The sequence below is a fragment of the Oncorhynchus mykiss genome, chromosome 28, assembly GCF_013265735.2.
Source record: "Oncorhynchus mykiss isolate Arlee chromosome 28, USDA_OmykA_1.1, whole genome shotgun sequence".
In the NCBI taxonomy this organism is placed as follows: domain Eukaryota; kingdom Metazoa; phylum Chordata; class Actinopteri; order Salmoniformes; family Salmonidae; genus Oncorhynchus; species Oncorhynchus mykiss.
Window position 1 is genome coordinate 22,424,336 of NC_048592.1, and position 15,888 is coordinate 22,440,223.

A 15,888-nucleotide genomic window follows, 5' to 3' on the forward strand; every position below is an offset into this window, starting at 1 on the left:
AACAGGTCATACAGATAATGATGTATTTAAAAAAAAAATGGAGGGTTTAATTCTTATACTGAATTTATGCTACCTTTATGATGTATTCATTATTTTGTATTAAATTACGTACACAAAATAACCTTTGTATTTACATGAGAGAAATGTTATTCGTCACATGCTTCGTAAACAAAAGGTGTAGACTAACAGTGAAATGCTTACTTACAAGCCATTCCCAACAATGAGGAGATAAATAATATAGAAACATAATAGTAAAGTAAAACACGTAATAATAAAAGTCATAATAAATACACAATGAGTAACTTGGCTATATACACGGGTCACCAGTACTGAGCAGGGGTACAAGGTCATTGAGGTAGATATGTACATGCATATGATATAACTAGGAATAAAGTGACAGATAATCAACAGTAGCAGCAGCGAATGTGATGAGTCAAAAAAGTTCATGCAAAAAGGGTCAATGCAGATAGTCCGGCTAGCTATTTGGTTAACTATTCAATAGACACTATCACTATAGATTTTAACCTTAAAGCTTTCTATGTAGAAAGATGAGCCCATTTACCCTAGCGTTCAATTATATATATGATTAAAAATAACATTTAAAGCAATAGGAAAGTCCTCTCTGCTCATAATTCAGAAAAGACACAAAGAAGAGACATCCATTCAGGCTATTAGCCATTGAAAAATACAGGCTGGCTAATTGCTTCTCTTTACTCTGTAATTTGCCTTGCATTATACTCTTTATAGGTGAGTCACAGTTAAAATGGAAGGAAATACTGTATATTGTGAGGATTCTGATTCCAAGTCTGCAGATCACTCTACATGTATCTATGAATACTCTGAGCTCTACATGGCTTAAACTTACAAAACTTTCCTCCATCTCATTTCTGTTGCTATATAGGATAACAACATAACAAGGAGTAGAAGCAAGTAACTACATCTAACCCTCTAAATGGTTCATTAAATGGGGAGAGAAAGTTGAACGCTGACTCTTTGAAACACAACTTTAATGAAAAACGGTGCCCAATGCAGTCAAAATAAAAAAAAATCCTGTGTTTTGTATCACATTGTATCATTATGGGGCGGCAGGTAGCCTAGTGGTTAGCGCGTTGGGCCAGTAACTGAAGGTTGCTAGATCGAATCCCCAGGCTGACAAGGTAAAAATCTGTTGTTCTGCCCCTGAACAAGGCAGTTCATCAAATCATGCCCAGGTGATCGTATAACGATCTAGGCCGTCATTGTAAATAATAATTTGTTCTTAACTGACTAAATTAAGGTTTAATATATATATATATATATATATATATATTTTTTTTACAACAGCTGATAAAACTAACACTGTAAAAATACGATCAGTGTTATTTCCTGATAGTTGCTGGTTGTAAATCAAATGTACCCAGGACCTAATCAGCACGTTTTGCATGGGTTGAGTTTCGGCTTCCCTGGTAACATCACTAGATTGTAAATTAGGTAATAGACCAATAACAAAGAGAGTTCCCAACCTTTCTGCCAAATAACAGCTAGTTTTCTGTTTCCCTCCCCAGTCAGACCACTCAGACCACCACTCCCAAATATTTTTTAGCAGAAAAGCTCATTTTGTTTCTTTTTGACCATTTAAATGGAAAACTTTTACAGTAAGGTTGTGACCCAGAATTTGAGATTGATATAAAAAATGGCTGCAGTTCAGTTTAAAGATCTTTTCTCAACTATTTTGTCATTTTTATGAAGTCAATAAATTAAGGCACAGACACTTTTAGATCAGAGCCTTTTCTTCCTCGCGTTGCTGCCAGAGAGTAAGACGTGGTGACAAATGATTTTCAAACAAGGCCTCAGAGGGAGCACGCAGCTCCAAAGCAGAGTAAATTAACAGCATCTAGAGGTGGTAGATAGCTGTGGCGTATGCTACTGCCCTGGGGGGACGCAACGTGAGCGTTCATCACGTCATCAATCACAAGACATGTAGTTATTTACTCAGTTTTCAAGAAAGCTGCCAAATGATTAATAGAATATAAAAATACAGGAAACAAGTAGGGTGTAATGGGATACTGTATAATATGGGAGAATAGTTCCCATTATTGCAGTAAAAAGAGAGATGTGGTAGTCTATTGCAGAGAAAGCAAGACTTAAAGGGGTACTTCAGGATTTTGGCAATGAGGCCCTTTATCTACTTCCCCAGAATCAGATGAACTGGTGGATAGCATTTTTTTTGTCTCTTTCTGGTATGAAGGAAGTTAGAGGTAGTTTCGCGAGCCATGGCTCAATACCCATAGACTTACAGCCACAACTATCTCAAACTTCCTTCATAATGGACACAAAGACATAAAAATGGTATTCACAAGTTCATCTGACTGATTAAGGGCCTCATTGCCAAAATGCTGAAGTTTCCCTTTAACCTGTTACGGCTGCTGTCCCTGTACAGGGATCAACATCAGCGGACATCAGCGGAAATTTCAGAGTGACAACTAATAGTACTCGAAGGGCCTCATTGCCAAAATGCTGAAGTTTCCCTTTAATGAAACCCATTATCAAAATGATTTTCATTGTTTGTGGTATTACATGAGCAGTAATATGTTTTTGTTGTAGCCAGTCACTTGTCTTTGGCCTGTTGCTCAAAAGTGAAGCCGTTGTGGGCTACATCATTACTATTCTGAGTTCAGCTGAGAAACTAGTTTAGTGCTTCACAGAGAAGAATCCAAATGTAAAAGCCAAATGAATCAGAGGAACATCTGACCTTTTGTTAATAGTATTCAAGCTTCCAGTAACAAGTCATCCTCCAACTAATATAGAGCACGGTTTTCATGATCACCCATTCAAATATTCAGGATAAAATACATGTGTATACCTACTCCATAATAATCCACCCCATGTTTTCTCATGTAAGGTTAGCTCCCAATTTACCATTGAATTTGGTACAGTGCCTCTAATGACACTCCAATACTGGACAGAGTGGTTGTGACTGCAACTAACTGAATGACGATTTGTGACATCCAGTTAACATGGATCATCATCATCATCATCTAAGTTCAATATCAGCTGAAAGGGATGATGGATATTGCTACTCCTATTCAACTTTGAATCAGTAACCTAACATACTGAGAATGCTATGTTAAAATCAAAGTCAGAGTTCCTCAAAGTCTGCTAGTTGAGTCTTGGATGTGCTGACATGATTTTGAAATTGTGTTGTTTATGAATAATAAGATGAAATCAGGAGCATGCATATCTTTACTTTTCCCCCAAAAAATATAAAGACTATCTATGTCAAATCATGCCCAGGTGATCGTATAACAATTCATCTCAACTAAAATTGACAAGAAAAATATAGAGACTAACTCAAAAGAACATGACAGGACAGGACATGTCATCACAGGACTAAAACATTTACACAATGACTGAGAGGGAGGACATTTCATTGGATTAATCCGTAAAATGTGAATACAGTGCAATTGGAAAGTATTCAGAACCCTTAACTTTTTCCAGATTTGTTACGTTATGGCATTGTTCTAAAATAGATTAAATAAAAAATTGTCCTCATCAATCTACAATTTTTGCAAATACATTTAAAAAAAATAAAAAACAGAAATACCTTATTTCCATAAGTATTCAGACCCTTTTCTATGACACTTGAAATTGAGCTCAGGTGCATCTTGTTTCCATTGATCATCCTTGAGATGTTTCTACAACTTGATTGGAGTTCACCTGTGGTACAATCATTTGATTGGACATGATTTGGAAAGGCTCACACCTGTTTACAGCTGTCCACAGTTGACAGTGCATGTCAGAGCTAAAACCAAGCCATAAGGTCAAAGGAATTGTCCGTAGAGCTCTGAGACAGGATTGTGTCAAGGCACAGACCTGGGGAAGGGTACCAAAAAACGTCTTCAGCATTAAAGATCCCAAAGAACTCAGTGGCCTCCATCATTCTTAAATGGAAGAAGTTTGGAACCACCAAGATTCTTCATAGATCTGACCGCCCGGCCAAACTGAGAAATTGGGGGAGAAGGGCCTTGGTCAGGGAGGTGACCAAGAACCCGATGGTAATGCTGACAGAGCTCCAGAGTTCCTCTGTGGAGATGGGAGAACGTTCCAGAAGTACAACCATCTCTGCAGCACTCCACCAATCAGAACTTTATGGTAGAGTGGCCAGACGGAAGCCACTCCTTATTAAAAGGCACATGACAGCCCACTTGGAGTTTGCCAAGAGGCACCTAAAGGACTCTCAGACCATGAGAAACAAGATTCTCTGGTCTGATGAAACCAAGATTGAACTCTTTGGCCTGAATGCCAGGCGTCATGTCTGGTGGAAATCTGGCACCATCCCTGTTTTTCAGCGGCAGGGACTGGGATACTAGTCAGGATCGAGGGAAAGATCAATGGCGCAAAGTACAGGGAGATCCTTGATGAAAACCTGCTCCAGATCGCTCAGGACCTCAGACTGGGGCGAGGATCACCTTCTAACAGTGCAGCGACTCTAAGCACACAGCCAAGATAACGCAAGAGTGGCTTCGGGCCAAGCCCGGACTTGAACCCGATCTAACATCTCGGGAGATACCTGAAAAAAGCTGTGCAGCAATGTTCCTCATCCAACCTGACAGAGAGGACACGCAGAGAACAATGGGAGAAACTCTCCAAATACAGGTGTGCCAAGAAGACTACCCAAGAAGACTCGAGGCTGTAATCGCCGCTAAAGGTGCATCAATAAAGTATTGAGTAAAGGGTCTGAATACTTATGTAAATGTGATATTCCTGTTTTTTTTTATTTTTTATAAAATTGCAAAAACTTCTAAAAACCTGTTTTTGCTTTGTTATTATGGGGTATTGTATATAGTTTGATGAAGGAAAAATGTGGAAAAAGTAATGAAGTCTGAATACTTTTCGAATGCACTGTATACACTGAGTGTACAAAACATTCGGAGCACCTTCCTAATATTGAGTTGTATCCCCTCCTTTAGGCCATCAGAACATCCTCAATTTGTCAGGGCATAGACTCTACAAGGTGTCGAAAGAGTTCCACAGGGATGCTGGCCCATATTGACTCCAATGCTTCCCACTCTTGGCTGGATGTCCTTTGGGTGGTGGAAAATTTGTGATACACACGGGAAAGTGTTCAGCGTGAAAAACCCAAAAGCGTTGCAGTTCTTGACACAAACCGGTGCACCTAGCACCTACTAACATACAGTCAGTACCCTGTTCAATGGCACTTAAATATTGCCCATTCACCCTCTGAATGGCACACAAACAATCCATTTCTCAATTGTCTCAATGCAAAAACATCCTTCTTTAACCCGTCTCCTCTCCTTCATTTACACTGACTGAAGTGGATTTAACAAGTGACATCAATAAGGGATCATAGCTTTCACCTGGATTCACTTGGTCAGTCTATGTCATAGAAAGAGCATTTATACTTCATGTTTTGTATACTCAGCGTAGGGAGCCATACCCAGTGCTTAAGTTTTATATCGGAAGGTACCGTAACAAAAAGTGAGTGCAAGAGGGGGTGACCAAGGGGGCTATGAGGTACCGGAACGGATGGAAAATAATAATCACCTTTATAATAAAGCAGTGCATGCATATCATCGCATTTGCGTTGTGGCATAGAGCATTAGAGCAGGCCAGGAGTCGCTTATAGAAGTTGCACATATGAAAGAAAACAATTGTGCAAACTGAAAATCTGAAATCAATAAAAGCAACCTTGCCTTGAATCCATCAATAGCCTAGACCTACAGTAGGTGTGTATACACATATATATGAGGAGGAAATTATAGAAAATTATAGAAATTATGAGTAGTTCACTCGCCGGTGAAGGCGCTAGGCTTTTGGCCCGAGACTATCTCTCTTGTTTTACATTATAAAACAGTGTTTGCTCAATAGGTCTAATTGGAAGTTTATATATTTGGTAGTCTACAGTCAGATTAGAGTCTTCTCTTTTAAACTGGAGCAATCTGCTTTCCAAACTGTGTTATCCCGCGATTTCATTTGATAGAAAGGCTTTTTCTGGCTGCATGCAGTTCACTGACAGATTTGCCGCCCGGATATGCCTTGTGACTTGGCTACATAAACACAATCCACAGCTAGGTCATTTTTTAAGATGCTATTGGTCCTCTGTGGCTAAATTATAGGCCTACTCCTGGTGTAGTATTCTGAATGATTTAATTTATTTCTGAACAGACAGCAGTAATTGTATAACTTTGGCAAAAATATTTAAATTAATCAGGGCTGCTGCAACTCCTTCAGCACCCTTCCCGCAGCTACTGTATGATTCTATAAGGAAATAAACGTGCAACACTGGAGAGATGAGAGTTGCAGGCTCATGTCTAGCAGAGAGAGTGAGAGATATCATAGGAAATACATCTCATTCTAGTTCTGAGAGAGATCCAGGCGCGTTTCTCTCTCTTACCACAGCAATAGCCATGCATTGGTCTCAAACATAGGCTATGTTGAGCAAACCATAAGCCCGGGCCGGCCCCACCCAACACAAATTAATTCTTAAAATATCAGGTGCAGGCTGAAAATCTACATTTTCACGTTACATTTTGTAGGGGGTAAGATAATTAATGAGGAGGCAAATCGAATGAACTCTGATCACTTTTATTAAAATGTTTACATTGCAAACAGTGTTTTTTTATTTAGAGGTACAGGATCTGGCAAAAATTAAGCACTGGCCATACCTGTGCCAGACAAAAAAAGCTGCAAACGATAGAACCAAACATCATTACGCAGCTGCATAATCTCATTGTTGTAGCCTACCTAATGTACTGTATATCTGCTGGTGTTAGTCTCTGTTACAAGAATACGTGACATTTAAAAACAATGTTTAGCGAGATCAACCAAGGCATGAAAAGGCATAGCCGCGGGAAGTAGGGGTGCTAAGGGTGCTGTAGCACCCCCTGAAAAATCTGAATACGAAAAAAAGTGTAATTTAAACATCACAAAAGTAGTGCACTGTGCCTTTACTAGTCCTGTATTAGCAGACCGATATAGCGCTGGCAAAAAAATACATTCCACAAACTCCTTCCTGCGGCTATGGGCTAAGGACTCAGTTAGGAGGAATAAGGGTGTGAACGTTTAAATGAAATTGGAATCCTTAACGTTAAGAAAAATCACAAAAAAACAACTGTTTTTTTGGGGGGGGGGCAGGGGGTTTCCCAAACAAAATTAAAATCACAGTGCAGTCTGCCTGCTCTATCTGATGCGAGTGTGTGTACAGTCTTCAGTCTGTTGAGTGTAGAATATCCTATCCTATTCATTGATGATAGGCCCTACTGTACTGAAGTTGCGAGACTTTGCAAGCCAAAAAATTGCAAAATACAGCATTCCATTGCAAGATACAGCTTTTGATTGCAGATAGATGGGCTTAGAGCACGGTTCTGACTCCGTCTGTCTGGTAGCCGACCTGCCTACAGTATACTGTGCCCCTCCCCTCTCTCTACACAAGTGTTTGCGTTCAGTCACAGCAACTAATCAGTCTCCAGTTCCAAAAATACTGAAATTTAGGAGTTCATTCTTAGCAGAAGATGTATTTTCTTTCTACTAAATGTCTTGTTAAGTCACGTATTTAACAAACTGTAAAGCCCTTTTAAGGAGAAAGTGGTCTGTGGTTAGGCAGCAGGCCTTTTATTGACAATTCAATTGCATTTCACAATGTTTCTACTTCATATTCATCATCTCCAGCACCATCAACATCAACTTATGTGAAAATTGTGGTTTTGTAGCACAGGAGGCTGCTGAGGGAAGGACGGCTCATAAAAATGGCTGGAATGGTGTGAATGGAATGGGAACAAACACATGGAAACCATGTGTTTGATGTGTTGAATACCATTCCATTAATTCCGTTCCAGCCATTACTATGAGTCTGTCCTCCCCAATTAAGGTGTCACCAGCCGCCTGTGTTTTGAAGTAAAAAGGATAGAGTAAGATAAGCTTTTCCAATGACATCATCAACCAATTAGTAGGGAATTATTAGGCAATGCCTACTCATAATTGGTTAAAATTATATATTTTTTATTACAAAACATAGTAAAGCAATTTTCACATATGTTGATGTTGGGGTGGTGCTGGACATGATGAATATAAGCTTGACCATTTTTTTCTCTTTAAGGCTAAGTTGATCGTTAGAACATTTGTTGGAGCATGAGAAAACTAAATAATCCACCCCATGTTTTCTCTCTTGTGAGATTGGCTTCCAATTTACCATTGAATTTGGTACAGCACCTCTAATGACGCTCCAATGCTGACCAGAGTGTTTGTGACTGCAATGAACTGAATGACGATTTGTGACATCCAGTTAACATGGATCATCATCATCATCATCATCATCATCCCCGCTCAATATCAGCTGAAAGTGATGATCTTGCTACTATTGTTCAACTTTGACTCGGTAACCTAACATCATGGTACTAAGAATGATACATTACCGCTCAAAAGTTTGGGGTCAATTAGAAATGTCCTTGTTTTGAAAGAAAAGCGCATTTGTTGTCCATTAAAATAACATCAAATAGATTAGAAATACAGCGTAGACATTGGTAATGTTGTAAATGACTATTGTAGCTAGAAACGGCAGATTTTTTATGGAACATCTACATAGGTGAACAGAGGCCCATTATCAGCAACCATCCCTCCTGTGTTCCAATGGCACGTTGTTTTAGCTAATCCAAGTTTAGCATTTTAAAAGGCTAATTGATCATTAGAAAACCCTTTTGCAATTATGTTAACATAGCTGAAAACTGTTGTTCTGATTAAAGAAGCAATAAAACTGGCCTTCTTTAGACTAGTTGAATATCTGGAGCATCAGCATTTGTTTGTTCGATTAGAGGCTCAAAATGGCCAGAAACAACAAACTTTCTTCAGTCTATTCTTGTTCTGAGAAATGAACGCTATTCCATGCGAGAAATTGCCAATAAACTGAAGACCTCGTACAATGCTGTGTACTACTCCTTTCACAGAACAGGGCAAACTGGCTAGAATAGAAAGACTAACCAGAATAGAAAGAGGAGTGGAAGGCCCCGGTGCACAGAGGATAAGCACAGAGTGTCTAGTTTGAGAAACAGACGCCTCACAAGTCCTCCACTGTCAGCTTCATTAAATAGTACCCGCAAAACACCAGTCTCAACGTCAACAGTGAAGAGGCGACTCCAGAATGCTGGCCTTTCTAGTTAGAGTTGCAAAGAAAAAGCCATATCTCAGACTGGCCAATAAAAAAAGGATTAAGTTGGACAAAAGAACACAGACACTGGACAGAGGCCTAGAAGGCTAGCATCCCGGAGTCGCCACTTCACTGTTGACATTGAGACAAAGTTGACTACAAATACAAAGTTGCCAATGTCTTTGCAATTGATTCAAACAAGCAACGCATAAAAAGACGCTTCAAATTAAAACCCACATGTCGGCCTGAAAATTTTAAACCAGCAGCCTATGCCTATTTCAGTCATATTGTTTCATGTTCAATCAATTGAGTTAAAATTTGGCAACTTCTAGGCTACAGTCTATCATTTTCTCAACATATTTCATGTTGTGTATGTCACGCTCTGATCTGTTTCACATGTCCTTGTGCTTGTCTCCACCCCCTCCAGGTGTCGCTTATTATCCCTGGTGTATTTATCCCTGTGTTTCCTGTCTCTCTGTGCCAGTTTGTCTTGTTTGTCAAATCAACCAGCGTTTTTGTGTCTCAGCTCGTGCTTTTTCCAGTCTCTCTTTTCTCGCTCTCCTGGTTTTGACCCTTGCCTGTCCTGACTCTGAGCCCGTCTGCCTGACCACACTGCCTGCCCCTGACCTCAAGCCTGCCTATCACCTGGTACTGTTTGGACTCTGACCTGGTTTATGAACTCTCATCTGTACCCGACCTGCCTTTTGCCTACCCCTTTTGCTATAATGAATATCGGCGCTCAACCATCTGCGTCCTGTGTCTGCATTTGGGTCTCACCTTGTGCCCTTATAGTTTAGCCTAACATGCACGAAATGATGTGCCAAATCTTAATTTAGTGCATTATTATAGGATAAAGATTAGAATAAGCCACCTCAATATTTGCAGCCATAGGTGATAATATCTTTCTAGAAGCTGATCCGCCCTCAGAATTGTGGAATAATTATAATGTTAAGGTAAGATTTGAATGAAGAATGCTGATCCGAGAGCAGAGTTGCCTTTCTTTAAATTCTATCAGTATCCACACATGCCGCAACGACGAACTAGGCGACCATTCCCTCTGCATGGTGTTTTGGGAAACACATGTTACATCTTCGGCCGTTGTATAAAAGATGCAATCGTTATAACACTCGTAAGCCTAAGTTCAATCGCAATCAGGAAACCCAGCCTGGTCTACTCCTGATGGACCGAAGTACAGCTTTAGAAGTGGCATTCCTTTAAAGACAAGTAAAATGCCCATTCAGTGGTGCTTCGAAACTATCTCCAGAGGTTTCATGTCGGCATTTAAAAATCCATAGTGCACCCTTACAGACAAACAAGTATGCTGTAGCAGAGGCACTTTCAAGGGTATATGACTATGGCAACTTCATTGCCAAGCCCTAGCGGTCATACATAATAGGACCATTATCTTATTTTTTTATTGTTTTAACAAATGGCCATTTAAATGTTGAGCAAAATGTTATATTTCTCACATCCCTAGTTAGGACCATCAACTGGAAGGATTTAAAAGCTCAGATACAAAGGATAACTTTGAACTCACCAAATGGTGAATGTGTGAAGACTGCAGTCAGTTTGAGCAGCCAGGTGAAATTGCAATAAAAATGCCTTGCATACTCAGTGACTATAATTTGTGTTTCTCTAAATGTCATAGTTATAATGAAACTACCCGCACGTAACGAATGCAATCAGGGATATGGCTAAATAGATGTAGCTTCAAAGTTGCATTTGTTGAAGTGTGTATAATATAAGTTGAAATTTTTCCGCACTTCAAAAAATATCTATGTGCAAGCAGTACATTTCCTTTTGAGAGGTTATGAACCATTTAACAATTCAATTCAACTACACTTTTATGGTATTACATTGCCAAATGAGTTTTGTTTTTGCTGCTCTCTTATTGATTTTTTGCTCAACTTTAGTGCTTCTTTACTCTTTGAATCATGATCAATGAAACACTTGCAATGTCTGACATCAACCTTATAACGAGTGTAAAATGTTCCAGAACAATGTATAGGGAATACAAAATGCTTTGATATGGAGGATATTCAATGCCGATTATGATGGAATAAAAATACTGTCGGCCTATGTAGCCTCAAGATATTACTTTGTTTATAGCTAATATCACTCCTTGTAAAACGTACCTCATGAAACATATGGAAAAGTTGAATCTCTTACCTCACATCCACAGCATCCTCCATGACAGTCATATCAGTCTTGCACTTGGCTGAAGGGTTGATTGCCAGCTCAGCAGGTGGAATGACAAAGCTTTTACTTAATGGTAACCACATCCCTTCCCCCAATGTGTATGTGAACCTGAGGAGGAAAAATACACAGATTTTGACACATTATGGTACTAATGGAACAACATCATTGGAAACAAAGTAGAAAGAACATTGTCTACTTTCTCCACTTAATTTAGTATTTCAAAAGAGCTGGGTTTACTACCGCTTTGCTAATGCGTGTTTGTCTGAAATAAGCTGAATTCCAGGTCTTCTGGTGCCTTGTTGAGTGGTAACTCAGAAGATCAGTGTGGAGAACATCAGTGGTTGTTTTAATTTCCTACAGAGAAATACAATAAAACCCATGGCCTGTTGCCCATATAGCCTTGGTGCCTTTGACCATTTGTTTGTCTTTCTCTGGATTATCACAAGCATATCCTCAGTTGTCTTCAAAAGGCCTTTTACACTCACTTAAACTAAAGGCTGATTGGACTCTGGAGTAGCACATTATGTTTTTTTTCTCACAGTTCAATAGTTTTAGAAATCTATCTCTGGCAATGGTTCATACCATTCAACTAATAGGCCTCAAACTACACTGAACAAAAATATGAAGGCAACATGTAAAGTGTTGGTCCCATGTTTCATGAGCTGAAATAAAAGATCCCAGAAATTATCCATACACCCAAAAATATTATTTCTCTCAGATTTTGTGCACAAATTTGTTTACACGCCTGTCAATGAGCATTTCTCCTTTGCCAAGATAATCCATCCATATGACAGGTGCGGCATATCAACAAGCTGATTAAACAGTATGATCATTACATAGCCGCACCTTGTGCTGGGGACAATAAAAGCCACTCAACACAATGCCACAGATGTCTCAAGTTGTGAGGGAGCGTGCAATTAGCATGCTGAATGCAGGAATGTCCACCAGAGCTGTTGCCAAAGAATTGTATGTTTACTTCTCTACCACAAACCGTCTTCAATGTCGTTTTAGAGAATTTGGCAGTATGTCCAACCAGCTTCACAACCACAGACCACATGTAACCACGACAGCCCAGGACCTCCACATCCGGCTACTTCAGCTGCGGGATCGTCTGAGACCAGCCATCCAAACAGCTGATGAAACTGAGGAGTATTTCTGTCTGTAATAAATTCCTTTTGTGGGGAAAAACTTAATCTGTTTGGCTGTGTCTGGCTCCCCAGCGGGTGGGCCTGGCACTCAAGTGGGTGGGATTATGCCATGGCTGACCCCTGCCCAGTCATGTGAAATCCATAGATTAGGGCCTCATGAATTTATTTCAATTGACTGAATTATGTCACAGTTTCTGTTTTATTTGATTGTTGTTTCCTTAGGTTACCGCTGGAGGGCACCCTTACCTTGTTTTCTGATCATGACTTATTGGTTTCACCTATTTTAATTACCTTCTCTGTTCACCTGGTTGCCTTGCTATTTAGGTTCCTCAGTTGGCCTGTATTTGTGCTTAGGTCTCATGTTTTGTTAGTGTACTCTTGTGCGGTCACCTTGTTTTTGTCAAGACTTTAAGTAAAAGATCTGGATTTACCCGTACCTCTGCTTGCTGTGTTTCTCTGCGCCTGGGTTCGAGTTCATGCAAGCATTATTGTAACAGTATACCTAAGCCAACAATGGACCCAGCAGAGATTTCTCAGTCATCCGAGGAACATGCCGAACTCCACCATTTACGGTCGGAACTCACCCACCATGGAGCTGTGATTGGCCTCTATCAGGTGCGGCTGCAGACATTGTTGGATGATTTAATAACTCTTGTGTCCGCTCTGCAGACAGGACAGATGGGAGCAACAGCTGCTGCACCTGTGGCTGTTCCCAATCCTCCACTTTCTACCAGCTCAGCATCTTCCTCCCATCGGGAGCCTCATCTTCCTGCACCGGAGCGCTATGAGGGGCATCCTGGGATGTGTCGTGGGTTCCTGCTCCAATGCTGGCTGGCCTTCGAGTTGCAGGCATTAACGTTTCCCACTGAGTGTTCCAAAGTGGCATATGTCATCTCCTTGCTCTCAGGAAGGGCTCTGGACTGGGCCACGGCCATATGGAGCAGCAATCAGACATGTGTTTTAATTGGCAAAGCTTCACCCATGAGATGATGGTTTTTGATCACCCCATCAGAGGCAGGAACGCTGCTCAAAGACTCATTGTGCTTCGGCAGGGCAGCTGGAGCGTAGCTGATTACGCCATTGACTTTCGGACGCTCGCTGATGAGAGCAGTTGGAATATAGATGCACTTCACTCAGCCTTTCTGAACGGACTCAGCAAGGTTCTCAAGGATTAACTGGCTTCCCGGGACAACCCTGACACTCTGGATGAGCTTATCGTTCTGGCCATCCGGATTGACAACCGGCTTTGGGAACGTCGTAGTGAGAGGACGGAGAGGTTCCGAGTGGTCTCCAGTGTTTCGGGTCCCATTGAGGGAGTTCCACTGCCTCTCAATTCGGCTCTGGTTCTCCTTCATATCCTTCAGAGGAGCCGATGCAATTGGGACACACCAGACTTTCCGCTCTGGAGAGAAGGCGCAGGATTAACAAGCAACATTGCCTTTACAGTGAACAGTCTGGACATTTCTGTGCCTCCTGGCCCGAGCTGACGGGAAATGGGATGACTCGTCAGTAGACGGGAGAATACTGTCGAGTCAGTCTCCAGCTGCCGACACGGTACGCTCCTTGCTTCCGACCAACCTGCACTGGGACAATGGGCATTTGGAGATTCTTGCTTTCATAGATTCTGGGGCTACCGGCTGTTTTCTGGATCGCACAATAGCTCGCCAAGAAGGGCTGCCCCTCACTAAGCTAGACATTCTGTTGTCGGTCACTGCGCTGGATGGTCAACCCCTAGGGTCTAGGAAGGTGAAGCAACTCACCATGCCTATTCAGCTACGAGTTCTGGATTATCATGTGGAGTTTATCCAGTTACATTTGGTGGAGTCTCCTGAGCTTCCCCTGATTCTTGGACATCCGTGTTTTTCTATCCATAATCCTCAAATTGACTGGCCCTCGGGAAGAGATCTGGGATGGAATCCTTCATGCCAGTCCACCTGCCAGCAACGCTCCCCACATCTTTCTGGCCCTGCTCGTCTGGAGGCTTCCAATTTCTCCTGTTCCCCTAGCTGGGGATGACAAGCCTGATCTTTCCTGCGTACCTCGGGATTACCGGGATCTGGGTCAGGTCTTCAGCAAACGAAGGGCCAGCAAACTGCCTCCTCACAGGTCCTACGATTGTGCCTTCGGCCTCCTGCCCAGCACCACTCATCCGAGTGGAGGGCTGTATTCTCTCTCAGTTCCAGAGACTGCAGCCATGAACAGTTATATTAAGGAGGCGCTGGCGACTGGTTTTATTCGGCCATCCACTTCACCTGCAGGAGCGGGTTTTTTCTTTGTTGGAATGATGGATGGGGGATTACGTCTCTGTATCGATTAACGGGGTTTGCGTACAATCTGGTGTGCGTCAGACAGGGAGACGGGTGGAAGACAGCTTTCAACACCCCAAATGGACATTATGAGTACCGTGTCATGCCATTTGGACTTACAAATGCTCCAGCCATTTTCCAGGCCCTGGTTAATGATGTGCTGATTGACTTCCTTCACCAGTTCGTGTTTGTGTACCAAGATGACATCCTCATCTTCTCCAGGTCCATGGCTGAACACATCCAACATGTTCGCCAGGTTCTTCAGACTCCTCTCTCACTACTTTTTTGTGAAGGCCGAGTGTCTTAGGTTACCGCTGGAGGGCACCCTTACCTTGTTTTCTAGTTTCCAGGTTACCCTGATCAATACTTATTGGTTTCACCTGTTTTAATTACCTTCTATGTTCACCTGGTTGCATTGCTATTTAGGTTCCTCAGTTGGCCTGTATCTGTGCTTAGGTCTCATGTTTGTTCGTGTACTATTGTGAGGTTGCCTTAAAACATCTGGATCAAGTTTATTTGTCACGTGCACCGAATACAACATGTGTAGACCTTACAGTAAAATACTTACTTACAGGCTCTAACCAACAGTGCAAAAAAGGTATTAGGTGAACAATGGGTAAGAAAATAAATAAAAACAACAATAAAAAAACAGTGAAAAATAACAGTAGCGAGGCTATATACAGTAGCGAGGCTATAACAGTAGCGAGAATATATAAAGGCACCGGTTAGTCGGGCTGATTGAGTTAGTATGTACATATAGATATGGTTAAAGTGACTATGCAAACATGATAAACAGAGTAGCAATAGCATAAAAGAGGGGTTGGCGGGTGGTGGGACACAATGCAGATAGCCCGGTTAGCCAATGTGCAGGGGCACTGGTTGGTTGGGCCAATTGAGGTAGTATGTACATGAATGTATAGTAAAGTGACTATGCATATATGATAAACAGAGAGTAGCAGCAGCGTAAAAGAGGAGTTGAGGGGGGCACACAATGCAAATAGTCCGGGTAGCCATTTGATTCCCTGTTCAGGAGTCTTATGGCTTGGGGGTAAAAGCTGTTGAGAAGCCTTTTTGTCCTAGACTTGGCACTCCGGTA

The 15,888-nt window shown here is 41.5% G+C and overlaps 1 protein-coding gene across 10 annotated transcripts in view; it reads right to left on the bottom strand.

The window, feature by feature from the left end:
• The window catches only part of astn1 (astrotactin 1), a 240,416-nt gene that overhangs the window by 137,670 nt on the left and 86,858 nt on the right, over window positions 1-15,888 (bottom strand). For all 10 annotated transcript variants that reach the window (XM_036965977.1, XM_036965979.1, XM_036965976.1 and 7 more), the window contains one exon: window positions 11,309-11,446. In XM_036965977.1, coding sequence (XP_036821872.1) covers window positions 11,309-11,446 — 138 coding nt within the window. The remainder of the gene's footprint in view (window positions 1-11,308; window positions 11,447-15,888) is intronic.